This window comes from Phaethon aethereus, assembly GCF_964289735.1.
Source record: "Phaethon aethereus genome assembly, chromosome: 8".
NCBI lineage: Eukaryota > Metazoa > Chordata > Aves > Phaethontiformes > Phaethontidae > Phaethon > Phaethon aethereus.
This window is the reverse complement of record NC_138584.1, coordinates 30,249,612-30,265,743: the sequence shown is the minus strand read 5'-3', so window position 1 is coordinate 30,265,743 and position 16,132 is coordinate 30,249,612. Positions and strand designations below refer to the sequence as shown.

The following is a 16,132-nucleotide window of genomic DNA, read 5'->3' as shown; positions in this document are numbered from 1 at the left end:
CGTCAGGGCTGAGCTCGTGGTGAACAGCTCGAGCTGTCCCATACGGCAGAGCAGAGGCCACCTCCCGAGGAGGCTCCACGCAGGCAGGGCTGCCAGCCCCATTTAAGCTCTCTGTCAAATCCATCAGATGCTCAATTTTGACGTTTCCAGGGAAGCATTTCACATGCCACAAAAAATTAAGCGACCGGAGAAGTTGCTCACTTCTTATTTCTTTATGGTTTCCTAGTTATTTGAGGCGAGACGATGAGTTATCGGGCTATCCTGGAAATAACCACTGTCCCATGAGTAGACCAGGAAGGGACGAACAATGCGAGCATCCTGTCCATCCGTTCGCTTTCTGCCTCGCAAGCGAGCAGGGCGGATAACAGGCGTTTTATAACCCAAAAGATTGGGGGTTGTGGGTCCCTCTGATTCGGCACCCTCTCAGTAGCAGCAGGCAAGTCACCATATTACCCGTAAAATTGTAATACCCAAGATCATAGTGGCTGTTTCTTAGCATCGGCTTTGTTTTGCAGGAAATCCTTCTTCTCCGGACACGCGTCCTTCTCCCTCTACACCATGCTGTATTTGGTGGTAAGTAACCTCAGCCTTGCTTTAGATTGAGCTGATTTATCCCCCGTCCCCCTTTCCCGAGGCACTCACCCGCGTTCGGTAGCAATAACAGCGCGATGAGCATCGGAGAGAAGGGGTTGGTTTGGAAAAAAAAAAAGGGCTCGAACAAGCCGGTGGTGGGAAGATCCATGCTCAGCCCCTGTGTTGTTACTTGGGATGGAGATTTCTGGGGTGATAGCTGAGCTGTGCAGCTTTGGGATGTAGCCAAGGCTGCAATTAAATCCAAATCCTACTAAATCTGTGGATGACCTGTGCAATTTTGTTCACCCCGTATTGTGATTTCCACTGGGGAGACTTTGGGGCAAGCCAAAATGTTGCATTGGTGGTGGGGGAAGATGTGCCGTCACGGCTCTGGGGCATGAAGGATGGTTCCCAAATGTGCCAGCGGAGCAGGTGGAGCAGCCTCTGCCTGCCCGGATCCGGAATGGAGGGCTGGGACTTGTTTTTCTTTGTCAGTGAGAAATGGCTCTACCCTTCCTGCACCGGGGCTGGGGCCGGGGCGGCTGCCAAGGTGCTTCCTGCCAGGGCTGCGGGAGGCACGCTGCCCGCATCCCCGAGGGGGTGGACCCGCACGCAGCATTTTGGGAGGATCTGGATAGTGATTTGTGTTTAGTTCTCTCTTTTTTTTTTTTTTTTTTTCATTATTTATATTTTAAAAAAACAGGGAAAGGGTTTTTGGATTCCTTTCAAGATTTGTACACTACCCCCCCCATCTCCTGTAAGCTCAGACGAGCAAGCAAAGAAACAGCATGGCACTGATAAAAACATTAAACATGAGCTTTTATCTGTGAGCAATGCATTCCCCCCCATCCCTTTACCCTCTCAAAAGATAAGGGACCACTGCTCCCTCCTGCCTTTTCAGCCCTGGATTCCCCTCCCTGTGAGCAATTTCTGTAATTTAATTACTAAGCTTTCCAGGCTGTCGGGGGCGACATATTAAATTCTTTCCTCCTTTTCCCCCTTTTGCTTTTTTGTTCTTGGAAAACTTTTGAATTTCTTCAGTAAACATTTTGGCCATTTCCTCCCAGCCATGTTACAATGCAGAGCTGCCCCGGCGATGCTTCGCGGGAGGCTCAGCCCTCTGCTGATGCTGTTGCAAAACTTTCCGAGCTGAGTTTGGAAACCGTTGCTCACACCAGCATGCATTTATTTCTGAGGAGATCTGTGGGCAGTCAGATAAGTCAGCCCCAAGATGCTTTCGAGCCTGGCATCAAGGAACAGCGAGGACTGCCAGTCCCTATTAAGTTGGTAGTGGTTTCTCTCCAAATACTCAGCAAGATTCGGGTTGTCCTTCCAGGTACTGTTTTTCTTTAGGAGATGCTTCTCCGGGGACTTTTTGGAAGACAGGGCTGATGCTTTACCTTTTGCACAGGATCATGCCCTGCAGCATCCTTCAGGGTAGGGACAAACCGGGGGGGGCTGTGCCCAGCTGGGCAAGCGCTATTCCCCTCCCCACGTTTCCACCCCACTCACTTGGGCAGTGGCTGCCCAAAGTCGCCAGGGCTTGACCCCGTTTCTGCAGGGCGCCGTGCAGACCGTGTTGCTTCGCCGGGTTTTTCCCCGTGTTTTTCTGAAAAGCCAGCGGTTACGGAGCAAGTGAGAAACAGGAATGCCGATGCCTGGGGGGCTGGTGGCAGGGGGTGCACTGGAGACCCCAGAACTGCAGCGTGCATGCAACTTTCCCATGGGATGCATGGAAAAACCTGCATGGCTCATTTTCCAGCTTTTGCTGGAACCAAAGCCTGCTGCCTGATTTTCTCTTTGACTTTGCAGCAGGCTTCAAGAGTGGTGTTTAGCTCCTGCATAATGCTTTGGAGCAGAAAGCTGCCTCTGATCTCGCTTTGCTGCCCTTCCCTGTCCCCATATGGGGGCACTTGGGCTATCAGCACTCAGCAGCCTCTGCCCCTCGCCTCCCTGATCTGGGAAAACAGGCTGCTCCACTTATCCCTCTCCACAGAGGGTTTTTGACCTCAAATCTCTTAAGAATGATTTTATTTTATTTTTTTCCATGTCCCAAAACTGGCGTAAGGTTGGTAGCAGGCTCCCTCTGACCTGCTGCTCAGTTGCCTTGTGCCTTAAAAAGTCAGAGGAAAAATTACACCAAGTAGTTGGTCAAAAATTGAAGGGAGAAGAACACAACTTGAGACAAGACAGTGTGACACAGTGCATATCGGAGGTCAGGAAATGATGATCTTAAGGGTGTTTTCCAACCTAAATGATTCTGTGGTTCTAACTTGTTTCGGAGCACTCTGCTCTCCATCAGTCTGGCTCCCTGGCCGCTGCCAGAGCCTGAACGAGGAATCTCATAGAAAAAGGGAGGCAGAAAATCTGTCGTGTTTGGAGAGGCTGATAATACCCCAAAATAATTAAAACAAAAAATAAAATTGAAGTTATAATAACCCAGAGGGATTTTATTTAAGGCAAAATAAACCCCACTCAGTGATTGCGTGGGTTTTTGGAAAGCTGGTTAGAAATGTGGCATCCACCGTGCCAGCACCTGCAGGAGGTGGATTTGATGTATTTGATCAGGGAATTGCCTTGATCAAAACAAAACAGTTCTCTGGTTCCTGGGAAGTGAAGGCTATGCCACAGCAGGTTGCTGACGGTGCTTTGGGTACCGGGAGTTTGCCGGGAGCCTTTGCAGAGTGGGGGTATTTGTGGGGCTGAGCGCATGCTGCAGGGGCTTGGCTGATCAGCCGCGTCCTGAGCGCGTTCCCTATTGAACAATACTTCATATTTCAAGGATAAGTCACTTCCCGTCTTTCTTGGTGTTCCCTGGCTTCACTCCTAGAGCCCATTCTGAATTATAATGTTTTCAAGTTTGCCTCACCTGATGGAGACGGGTGCCAGAAAGCTTTAGTTGGTCTATTAAAAGATACCTGGATTCCCACGCATCCCACAGGGCTTTGCCTGCACCGTGGGGATGGATTTGCCCGGGCGTTTGGTGGCCGGTGGATGGGTGACCATGGCTTCCCCATCGCCTGGCACAGCGGCAATGCCCTGTGGTATTCATCAAGGAGAAGCGGTGTGGCTACAGGCTTCTGGTAGGAAAACGTGGATAGATGCCAAGCCCCAGAGGGCTTTGGGGGAAAAGTCCCAGGGAAAGGCACTTGCAATACAGTAAAATCTCCCGGGATTTGGTTCTCAATACTGAAACTTCAGGGCTAAGTTTCTCGCAGTCATCTTGTCACCAAGAATACCTAATTAACATCAGGCCTTTGTATAAAAAAAATGTAAAAGGGGAAATTACGCTTGGGTAATCCTCTTTGTCTTAATTTTCCTTGCTTTGTTACTCCTTGGCGGAGCAAGCCCGTCATACATATTTATATGGCAGGCTGAGGAAAGAGGAGGTATGTAACGGCTTGTTCCACGCAGCCCTCTGGACCTGACCCACACCTTTCAGTTTTGTTTCGCTGGATGTGGGGTCTTTGCAGAGAGCGATGGGGGCTTTCCGCTCCCCTCAAGCATGTGACAACATAATGCTGATTATTTTTTTTTTAAAAGAAATGAAGTTGCCTGAAATCACACAGAGGATGCAGAAAAACTAAATTAATATCAGAAAAGCTGAATTAATGTCCCTCAGCAATGCTGGCTGGTTCTGGGTAAAATGGGGCCGCTTGCGTATTTAATGTGCGTTGGTGGGTGAGGGTGAAGACTTCAAATCAGATTGGGTTTAGTGTCTTCTACTGAGTTGTGTGAAAAATTAGAGATGTTGCTGGCTGTGTGTGTCTGGGTGTGCGTGAAGCTTCGTGGTGGGCCTTCTTGCTGAAAGGTGGAGAAGGTCCCAGGGTCCTGGTGCTGCTGAGCAATGATATGCCTGTGCAAAGGAAACTCTGTGGTGGTTGTGGACTTGGGATCAAGTTTAGCAGTGAGCTAAGTAAGTGAATAAGCAGGAATTACATCAGAGGCCAAGGTGTGAACTGCATCGCTGAGCCGATGGGGATATTACCGATGAGTGGGAGGATGCTGTACACTCAGCAAAGACAGAGAAGAGGCAAATAGTGCATGCCTTTGGTGCTGGGAGGTCTTTGCCCTTTCCCTGTCCTTGTGCCCTAGCCATCTTGGTGCTAAAAGCCAAATTCTGCAGTTCCCCTTCCTCCAGCTGGCTTTGCCCAGCCAGGGCAGGGAGTTACACCAGGGTGAGTTTGGGTTGGAGGGGTTTTGGCCCCATACCGCTTTGGGTACCGCTCTGTTTGCAGATGGGGCTGGAGATGGAGGTAACTTCAGGTCAGACAGTCAGAAACAAGACCAGCCATTTCCCAGAAGGAAACCTTAGCTGTGACTAAGGGACGTGGTTGATGGAGGTCAGCCTTGCGGTGGGGAGAGTGTGAACAGGACGAGATTCCTGGATGGCAGAAAGCCCCGGGAGGCTGGAGGTGATGCTTTTAGCCCGTGTCCCCCGCCAGCTGCTCCTTGATGGGTTTGCTTGGAGGTTGCGTGTGGCCGCAGGCTGTCCCCACCAGCACTGTGGAAGTCCCCTGGCAGAAGAAAAGCGATGTGACGTCCTTCAAGCCATCTGTTTTGTGGTAACTCGGCCTCTGCCAGGAGACAGTGGATGGGAGCTCCAAGTAACTCCTGCTCTGTGTGATCCCATCTCATTCCATCCACCCTTGCTCCTGTTGATGCTCCTCCTGACTTTTGCTTCCCTGTGATGGTCTGCGGTGGAAATAACCCTGGCTGTGGTCTTGCTTCTCCATACCCTCCCAGAGGAAGGGCTCCATCCAGCCCCACATTCCCATCCAAATCTGGCAGTCCTTAGCAGGCAGCACTTCAGATTTGCTCCCGGGTTTCAAAAAAACCCTTCAAAAGCAGGTTTTCAGATAAATTGCCAGTAACTTCCCATTTCTTAGTAATAGCACTAATTCCTTTCAACCCCCAACCTCCCTTTTGCTTTTTGACCTTCTCTTATTAACTAGGTTTTCCTTTCATACCGAGGGCAGAGGCTCAGTATGAGGCTCGCTTAGAGGGGGGCGAGCACCCTGAGGCTCGCCTCGAAAGTACTTAGAGGATCCTCAGCACCGTGGTGCTTGAGCACAGTTTTTGACGTGCTGCATGCTTGTAATATGCCTGTGGAATACGAAAAGTGCTGTTACCCTCTTTTTTCTTTATGAATGGGGAACTAAAGAGCTATTTTTCCAAAACTTTTCACTGTGGCAGTAAAAGGAGCTCACATTGATAGTCTGTGTCTGAGATGGACCTGTTTGGGTGGGTTTTACTCCTCCAAGATGCAGAGGTGTAGGTGTGAGTTAGGTGCTGGGGACTTGGGTGGCACCCAGCACACCCTGAATGGTGCCACACTGCCTTTGCACCCCTTTTCCAGGGATAAAGTGTGTAGATTAGGTGCACAGTTCAGAGCCGTGCTTTAGCAGCAGCGAGTCAGTATACAACACGTTTATTTTTTAATTGCTTCAGCCCCAAAAGTGTCTGCTTTATGGTGTGTTTGAACTCAAGGTTAGCTTTTTATTCCTAATTTTTAATTGATGCTTTGCTTCCTATTTAGTCTAAGCTTGTGGGGTGGAATGGTTTGAGGGGATGTCAAGGCTGTGCAAAAGGAACAAATGTCAGATTATCCAGCAGCAAATTTTTAAGGGGTTTGATGAGACAGAGCCTCAAGACTAAATAAGACATTAGGTTTCATGTCTTCCTGGTAGAACTAGGAGTAATAGTTTGTAACTTACAAACAGTTTGTAAGTTACTTAGAGCTAATTTTGCTCTGTAACAACATACTGGAACCTGAGTTTTGCACTGTCAGCTGGGCTGGGCTGAGACTCTTGAACATGAAAATAATCCTGAGCCTAAACCTTGGCAATAGAAGCATATTTTTATATCTTTTGTGTTCTTTAAAAATGCTACTCTCCACGAATGCTATTTTTTCAAGGGATGTTGTCTCTACACTGAGAAGTTCGCAGAATCACAGAATCATTAAGATTGGAAAAGACCTCTAAGATCATCAAGTCCAACCGTCAACCCAAATTGTTACTTGTGAAGATATCAGGGCCCCCAGCTCTCTCTATTACCACCTTCCCTGAATACTTCCCAGGAGTAACCTGCCTGCACTGTTTGTTCTCAGTGGCAGATCACTGGGTGCACAAATACTATGGCAATGAAAATTCAGCCAGCCTAAGCATTGCAAACTAAAAATGCAGTTCCCTGCTAATGAACCGTGTAGATATTTGCTTGCGGGATGAAGTGCCTGCTGTTAAATCACTGCAAGTGACTGTGCAGGATGGGGTTGTGCTATTTTACAGCTCCCGTTTTCCAGCTCGGCGGTGGCTGCATTTTACCTGGAGGGAAAACACCTCCTCATTGGTGGTGGTTTTTTGTTATTTTTTTAGATATTTCTGGGCAGAACATGCCTCCTAATTTTGACAGGTTGATTGTTGACTCATCTTGCTCCCGCGCGTGGAAGTTATCGCAAACTAGAGAACCAGCCCTGCGGTCCATTCGCTGGCCTACATCAGCCTAGGTTTGCTGTGGGGATCTAGAGAGCTGCAGCTTGTCCTGGCGCATCGCGTGCGCACGTTCGCGTGGTGTGCGGTGCGCGCCGTGGTGATGTGGCTCCGTTCCCAGGCTTGGGCTGGTTTGCAGATATATTCCCTGGAATCGTAATGTGCGTTAGCCAGCGCTGAGCTGTTTTGGTACTGCTCTCTTCCATGTTAATTAGCTAACAATTTGGATAATTTGGAGCATCTGCTCCGTTCAAGTGACGTGATGTTTCATTTCCTTTAAAGAGCCCAGTGAGTGTTCTTTCCAAAAAAGGGTAAACCAAATGTTTATGCAACAGCCAAACATAATAAATTGGCTAAAAACGATTCCTCCCCCTTATCAGCTTTCCAATTTTTTCTGCTTTTATAGGTAAATGGTGTCATTAAGTTATTTGTGGTTTCAGGGAACCCAGCAATAGCTTCATTCCCTTCTATATCAAGGCAGTGTAAACCGCTCTCAGTCTGTAAAAAGGATTGTATGTGGGTATTAAACCCCTTTCCAGCCCTCTGACGTTGCAGAGTCCCACGAAGCACACTGTGCTTCGTTCAGGAACAGGCAGAAAACACCCACTGCGGAGCCGAGCTGCAGGAGCCGAGCAGCGTTTGCCAGGCACTTTTACACTCTTCGAGCCATCGAGTGCCTCTCTCCTCCCCGAGCCCGAAGGCTGCTGCGGCGTCCCTCCCTTCCCGCAGCCTTCCTCCCTGGCTGCGCCCAGCCCCGCTCATCTGCGGGCAGCGGGTTGCCGTTTTCCTGTCCTCTCTTCCCGCCTGGCTTCCCGGTTCCCACAGGAACCGGCTGTGCCCGCCGGCCGAAACGGAAGCGGGCCCGAGATAGTCCCGGGGCGAGCCGGGCGGGGGGGCAATGTCCATTTGACGTCACACCAGCTTCATCTTTTTGGGTCGAGCCAGGACCTCGCTCTTGGCTCGCTGGGTAGGAGTTGACTTCCCATGCCATGCGGCGGCTGCTCCTTACGCCCCTGCAAGCGCCCGGGCTCAGTCTGGGAAACGTGATGGCGATGTTAAAGGATTGCATTTCGCATCCACATCGTCAGCGGTTGTGGCTGTGTCTGGAAATCCTGGGGTCTGGCTCTGGCGGTGTGGCATGCCGTGTTGATTCCTGATTTTCCTCCGAGAGATGCCACAGGTCCTGCATGCCCCCAATTTGAGACCTTGCTTCTGTTAACGCACTAAATAGCGGTGGGGAGGAATTTCCTTACTCGGCCCGATGGGATGTTGTGTGTGACCTTGATGGACTTGGGAGGTCGAAGCGGGGCCGGGGGGTGAGCCAGGATGCAGAGGATCACAAGCTCCTGGCCCTGGCTCACCAAGGGAGGGCTTGCATCCCCCCCATGGCGTAAATCCCACCAGTTCCGCGCCCCTCCGCATGATGGAGGCCACATGTTTGCAAACAGCAGCCTTCTTCTTTGACACCTGCCCCCTCCTTGAGCCATGGGGATGCAGGTGCCCCACGGCCAGCCCCACGGAGCGGTTGCTGCTGTCTGTGCACATTTTGGGCACAGTTTCTCCTTTGCTGCCCTCAAATTAACGTGACCTTTTTGTTTTCCTCTCTTCTCCACAGTTTTATCTGCAGGCCAGATTCACGTGGAAGGGAGCCCGCCTGCTCCGTCCTCTCCTCCAGTTCACCCTCATCATGATGGCGTTTTACACCGGCCTGTCCCGTGTGTCGGACCACAAGCATCACCCCACCGACGTGCTGGCGGGCTTTGCACAGGGGGCCCTGGTGGCTTACTGCGTGGTGCGTACGGCAACCCCCGCGAGGGGCGGCGGCGGGGATGATGGTGGGGGCCGCGGGGGATTTGGGGGCACCTCCCCAGGCCACGCTGCTGTGGGCTCACGTAACCCCTCGGTAGAGCCGGGGCAGGAGGCAGCATGCTGCGGGGGCTCGGTCTGGTCTGGTCTCACCCCCGAATGGCAGCGCACGCAAGCACCCTTTGCTCAAGAGCAGAGCCGCCCTACCAGCCCCATGACGGGTGCTCCGACGGGCACCCGGCAGAGGAGGGGGCACCCGCCGGCGCTTCCCCTCCCCGTGAGCAGCAGCGCTGCCGTGCTGGGGGGGTGAAGCAATTCTTCTTCTCCCTCACTGAGCAAACTGCATATTCAGCAAAAAGTGCAACATTTAGGGTTTTTCCCCCCATCAGCCTTGAGCTCCAGGAGGCTCCTGGGCAAAGGGCCCCTTCGCCCGGGCAGGTCGGGGTGCTGAAAAGGCGTTCAGGCGAGGGGGAGTTCCCCTTTTGGCCAGCAGCACGTGCTTCTCCAGCCACTCTCGGCTCGCAAGTCTTTCCGCCAGCACCCGAGCAGGGGGTCTGGGGCTGTTTGGATCACGGCTCTTCCCTGCACAATCCAGCTGAAACCCATCCCCTGGGAGCGGGAGCTGGTGTCTGCCGGGCGAGGGGAGGCAGGGTGCCTCATTTGGCGGTGGGATTTTAACGTAGCTAAAGGGCTCGTGAGAAAACGGCGAACAAAAGCCGTGCCCGCTTGTCCGCGGCTGCAGGGCTTGTTCTCGTGCAGTTTGCTTTCCAAAGAGTGACCTGATTGCGCAGCCCGGTAACTCGAAGTGACACATGTAAATGTTTAAAGTAGACAGGCTGGGGGGCAGCGGGTCGGGTGGCTGCCTTCCTAGAAACAAAGGGGCTAGGGCTTATGGTCGCTCCTGTGTCTGTAGGAGCTCCTGAAATCAAGATTTAATAGCTTATTGCTTTCCTGGGGTTGGCTGTTTTTGTTGGTTGTTTTTTTTTTTTACTGCTCTAAAAGTAAAGCAGCCCTGGAGGCAAGGAATGAAGTTCGCTAATGTTATATTTTGCAAAGAGAGAAAATAGGTTATTTATGTACTTACCACTCACTGATAATATTCCAAAGCCAAGACAAAAATGTCGTTGTCGGGAAGTTTTTATGAAGTATTATTAACTTTCTGAGCAGTAGCTGTTGAGTTTTGCTGTTGCCTGATGCCAACGTCCCACACGGGGCTGGCAAATTCAGAGAGGGAAATTAGAGAAGCGTGCGTGCGTACAGATGTGTGCTGCTGCTGTAACGCCTGCTCACAGCAGCAGCGTTCCAGGACCTGTGTCCTTCATACCAATATTGTCGGGGTGTTTCTCCAAACCCTGGAAATCTTTTCCTATCATCCTAGCAGTCAGCTGTAGCACCGTGACGGCAGTGCTGGCGGCCCCGGGCAACGCGGGGAGCCATGAAGCAGCTTGTCTCAGTCTCAGTGCCTGAATTTGTATCTTGTGGGTTTGTCGAGACACCCAAGTGCACACCACCGGGGGTTTGACAAGGGGGTGTTTACCTCTCTGTGTGCCTTTCTGCTCGGGAAGCGGGATAACAGCAGTGTGTAGGGGGAGTAGGGACCAGGCGATGCATCCATGGATCCCAGCAGTGGTTTCAGAAAGACAATAGCTCTCCGGATGCTTCCTGGCCGGGACGAGCGGCAGGGCTGGCTGTCCCCTCCCGGCCCTCCGGCAGCTGGGAGCTGTGCTGGGAAGGGGAGGCTGCGGCGGTGCTGGGCTGTTTTTCCTGTGTTGAGGGGAACCGTAGGAAGCAGCTGCCTGGAGTTTCGCAGGCAGGCTCGGGTTTGCCTGCGAGCCCAGGGCAACCTGCGCTGCTCTCCCCAGCCGGCTCACGGAGGGGGCAGCTGTCTCCGCACCCCTTGCAGGCATGGCTTGGTGGCTGGGCATGTCTCAGGCAGCAGCTTAGGACTCGGCCAGGGTTTAAACCCAGCCCTTCGTCCCGCTTTGTAAGCGTGTGCAGAACCAGCAGGATGTTCTTGTTCTCCCAAACCCAGCTTTGTTGGCGTGAGCCATCGCCCAGGAGGGGCCGGCAGACTTTCCTCCCTTTTGGGAGGTGGCAGCGAGGGGAAGGGCTGCCCTGAGATTCCCTGGAGTTTGCATTATGTATAGAGTTTAGCAACTTTTTGCTAAAATTACTGGTATAGCAGTGCAAAGTGTACCCTGGGAGTCCTTGCCCAGCACTGGGATCCAGCTCTTGTGCATGGGATGCTCTGAAGCAGAGGCAAGGACCTGAAGAGTCATCACCTCCAACCCACCCTGGATGCTCCTAGACACTCCTTCCCCCAGCCTTCAAGAGTCTGCCCTGATGATAGTCAAAGGCCGCTAAAATACCATAGTTATCAGGCTGTAATTTTTAGTAGAAACCAGTTGTGGGTTTCATCTCCAAGGGCTGCCAGAGCTTAAATCCAGGTTGTGCTGCAGCAGACACGTTTGTCCTCCAGCGCCTGAAATAACAAGCAGAAGACATTAGTGTCAAGCGCTTCCAGCTGACGAAACATTCGAACTCAGATCCAGGGTGAAATACGATGAGGATTTCTTAAATGGAAATAGTTTTTCTGCACATTGTAGGCAGCCTGCTATGTGTCGTGTAGTTTATGTCTCATCTGATGGAGAGAGAAAAAGGGAGGCGTCGGAAGGACATGCTCCTTCTGCTGTTGCTCTGGTTAGCTCGGATGAGTTGTTTTAACCTCTCTGTATGTGATTAAGGATTTCTTCAACATAATGAAAAGGAATAGAAATTGTTAAGTGGCAATATAAAATATTGGCTTACTTGGTATAATATGCGCTCAGTCTTCTGCCATCAAGTTTTCTTTATGGGTGGAGAGCACCTTCTACAGGAAATGGAGCTAATCCAAGTGAAAAACTTTGCACGTTTATTAGTCCTTTTTTGTGTTAAACAGTTCAAGCATTAGGAGGATTTAACACACTGTTTTAACCCCCAGAGATCACATTTCATGATTGCTCTAAGTGTTTATATAACCTCCAGCCATGTTAAAGTGAAATACAGTTTAAAGAGAAGTGAAACCTTTTACCCAGTCTCTGAATTAAACCCTGAAAAGAAGTGAGCAGCACAGTAAGAGCTAAAATACTGAGGATGACACTCCGCCATAACTCATTCCTCTCTAAAAAGGACCAGACTTGGTGTAATCCCCATATGCTTCTTGCACTCAGCAATCTCCTCCCATAAATTGATTTGTCATGGCTATCTTTGTGCAGAAATTGGACATCTTTTTGATTGAATCCAGCTCTCCGAGGTGGGCAAGTGAGCAAGATGGCATCAGAAACGCGCGGAGCCAGCCGAAGGGGGATTTTAGGGTTTTTAATGACCCAAAAGAAAACCATTGCCAGAGCAGTGCAATGTGCTTTTACGCTGCAATGCTGCAGCGAGAGGCCAGGCTCTGGCTCGTGATCCTCGGCGGGTTCAGCTGGAACCTGTTACTTAACCAAAGGCACAAACGCTGCCACTTAGATGCCCTGTAAAACAACTTTATCAGCTCTGTTCTACAACTAGGCAGCCAGACACCAACACATACACTGAAAAGAGAGCTGGTTTATATGTTAGCTCCTTCCCTGCTTTTCCATGAAGCAATAAAAGCCAAGCAACAACAGCTCAGCTTCCTGCGTCCCCGGTTATAATTGTAGGAATAAATTGCCACTTCTAGCAGGTTCACTGTCTGTTCAGCTCAGTTCCTTATCTGCCCGTGCTGATAGGGACTTGCAAAAGTTATTTCCAAGGATGACTAGACCTGCTGCGTAGGGCTCTGGGTAGCTAGAAAATGTGGAGATCCAGAGGGGAAAACCTTTGCTCTCTCCCCGTGTTACCCAGCCCGGACGTCCTAATCTGGTAGTATTCCTTTGAGCACCTTGGACTTTTCCCCCACCCCGATTTATCTTGTTGCTTAAATGTCGCATATGAGTACTGCAGGAGAAAACTCAAACGTGCTGCTAATTCCTGCAACTGCATGCTGTTCCTCCCGGGGCTTCAGCTCAGCAAACCCAGAGCTCGGTCCGGATTATCGGTGCTAAAGGGTGTCTGAGGTGGGCTGGCAAATTCGGGCTGGCAGAGGCGGTCGGCGGCAGGACTGAAGTTTGGGGCTTTGGTGCCAGCTATCAAAATGCTGAGTCCTCACTACTTTTTGCCCCGTCCCAAGGATCCGTGCTGTCTGACTCTTCCCTTCTGGCTCAGGGCTGAATTTTGGCAAGGGAGAAAGTGCCCTGCTCCTGGAGGGCCGATAAGCTTTGTGCAGCGGCTGCCAAGGGAGGATGTGGAAGTTTCCTCCCAGCACTTTGTTTCTTATTGTGTTGCTACCTCCCGAAATTGCCAAGTGCTGGCTTTTTCACATCCGGGAGAGGGGTTACATCACGGGATATTTAGGAAGAAGTAGTCAGGAATATCTCCTCAACTCCCTAGGCTTTGGCTTCAGGAGCAGACCCCAGCTCTGTGCCAATGCCTTGGTGGGGCATGAGGAGAGCATCACTCACCGTTGACTCATTGCTGTTAACTTTTAACACAGCTTTGGTTTGGAAGCTTTTAATTGCCTACCTGATGTCTGGCTGGCTGAACAGTTTCACATCGGCTCCATCCCTAAACCCGCTAACCATGAGTCAGGCCAGCCCTTTGGAGACCTTTGTTATTTTATTGGAGTGTGGGCCGTGTATCTGTTTCCTGGCTTTTCAACCCATTCAGCAGAGGTTTGGGTATTGCGCTCGATTATGCAGTGAGAAATGAAATTGTTCTGTTATGTTTTTATGCTGTGTTTTGTGAGGTCTGAGTCTTTTTTCCACACCATATAGAAAGGTGGTAGCAGGTCCTTGGGATTTCACAGCCGTTGGTGTTACGGACAGGCGTTCAATAGCACAAAAAATGATGGGTTTGCAGTTTAGAGATAGGTATATATTCTGTAAACTGGATTGTTGAACAGAGCATCACCCAGTGTGGCTAAGTTTGCCTTTTCCACTTATTCCTGCAGGTGTTTTACGTCTCAGATCTCTTCAAGCCCAAGGCAAAGACTTGCCTGCCTCCACCACCCATCCGGAAGGAGATTCTCTCACCTGTGGACATCATTGAGCGGAATAACCATCACAACATGGTGTAGACCTTTGAGAAATCGGATGGGTGTTGTATTTTTAATTTTTTTTTTTTTTTTTTTTTTTGCAAAAAATGACTGCTGACAGCAACTACCTGCTGCTTTCAAATCTCATCAGACAGTAGAATGTAGGGAGAGACTTTCTTGCCCGACCAGTAAAGTCTTACTCTGTGGTCTTTTCAACTTGCGACATTTGGATGAAAGGGGTGATGGTCAACTAAGGCAAAAGCGACAGTGAGAAAGAATGAAAAAAAAAAAAAACCACAAGCAAAACAAAACAAAAAGCAAAAGCCGAACAAACAAAGAGAGGTGCCGGAGTTCTGGATGTGCAATTGGTTTGAGTGTTCATGTTGTAGTGAACGCCAAATTGTTCATAGCCTAATGAACACTAAGGGGTTTTTGGAGAGCTGGTCATCTTAGTGTTTTTTGCTATGAAGGTTTCCAATGCCTGCGAGGAGAGGAAAAAAAAAAAAAACAAAAACCACCAAACCAACTCACGACTAAATTGTATAGCACTATATACGAGAAACAGCACTGAGTCAAGATCTGGGATTGGTTTGTAAGAGTTGCTTTTTCTCTCTTTTTGATACTCGTTTATTTTTGCCTCCTCTGTTCCATACTGTGACTTAGTTTAGAAGAAGCTTGCCCAGTCAAGGATCTCCGAAGGGTCTCTGATCACACTACACACCTTTAATGAGCAGTCCTGAGACGCGCAGTGAGGCTGAATAACTCCATCCTCTGTGCAGAGAAGCCACATTTCTTCCTCTCCACTCGCTGCCTGTCAAGGGTTCGTCCCGCCTGAGCCCCCAGGTGTGCGCAGCACCCACAAATGGCCCTTCACGAAAAGAGCATCCTCCGCTTCCCAGCCATCCCTCCAAAAAAATCACAGCAGATTTTCTGCACGCTGGCGGTTTGCAAGTGGGTAGCGGCGGCTCTGCCGAAGACGCCTTCGCACTACGACCCTGGGACTGAGTCCCGGGGAAACTTTTATTCTGCAGTTTCGGGACGGGCTGCTGGGCGGCACGTCCCAGCCTGGGTGTCGGTTGGTTTGTGCATTCCCGCCTCCTTCTCCCTTGGGCACCCTGGTGCGCGCCACGGCCGGTACCAGGACCTGTGCTCCGCTCGGTGACGCCAGTGGTAAATCAGTTGTGCCTATATCGAGTGTGATTATTCCCCCCCCCCCCCCCCCCCCCCCGGAAACCACAGGTTCTTGGTTTGCAGCCCTTTCACAGAGCACGTTTGCAAAGGGATCCCGCAAAGCATGCAGAACAGCCATTTGCACATCCTTCTTACAGAATCCGTCCTATCATTTCAACTATAGCAAGCTATGATTTTTTTATATATAAATATTATATAAATAATGTATAAAACCTTAAAAATTAACTATGTAAAATATTATTTCTGAAACAATTTTAGATATATCCACTATGACTATAAACTGTGTCCTGACCTGTGTTATTTACATTTTGCTGCTTAAAAAAGCATTGAATTAATTTTTTTTATAGTCGACTAAAATATTGTAGTTCTGTGGTAGTAATATTTTAATGAAAATAACTACAATTAGAGACATTTGTATAAAAAAAATCATATTAAATTGTCTGTATTTTTGTAATGTTCCATTTTGTAAAGAGAAGAATATTCAAAGACTTTTGTAGAATACAAAATTGAAGTTTGTATCTGCGAAATTATTGCTGTATAAATGTGCTTTTTAAATAAAAGCTCATAACACAACTAAACATCCTGGTGCAAGCTGCGTTCTGACTTTGGGTTGACCTTCCTCTGCCAGAGAAATGGTGCCCTTGCCCAGCAGGACAGGTGGGGGTGGCCCTGTGGGATTTGATGATACATGAGGGCATCCGGATAAAAAGGACCCAATGCCACTTCTGATGGGTGTGTGAGAAAGGTCCCACCAGCTGCTGGCTGGGGAGGGTGTGATGGGGACATGTGCAGGTTGGCACTGCACTGCTCTTGCCTATGCCCAGTCTTTGAGCCCATCCCTTTTTCTTGAAGGCATCCTTCTTTAGCAATATTATAAACTTTAAAGAAATATTACTTAAATAAAAAAGAATCTGAAGAGCCACAGCCTGGCTGCTGGGTGTCCTGGACAGTCCCTGCCTGGGAGGACTCAAAGCTCTGCTCT

The 16,132-nt window shown here is 49.9% G+C and overlaps 1 protein-coding gene across 1 annotated transcript in view; it reads left to right on the top strand.

Annotated features, from left to right (window-relative positions):
* Positions 1-14,749, top strand: part of PLPP3 (phospholipid phosphatase 3) — a 45,184-nt gene extending 30,435 nt beyond the window's left edge. The window contains exons 4-6 of the mRNA XM_082002823.1: positions 516-573; positions 8,677-8,853; positions 13,876-14,749. Coding sequence (XP_081858949.1) covers positions 516-573; positions 8,677-8,853; positions 13,876-14,001 — 361 coding nt within the window. The 3' untranslated portion in view covers positions 14,002-14,749. The remainder of the gene's footprint in view (positions 1-515; positions 574-8,676; positions 8,854-13,875) is intronic.
* The last annotated feature ends 1,383 nt before the right edge of the window (positions 14,750-16,132 follow it).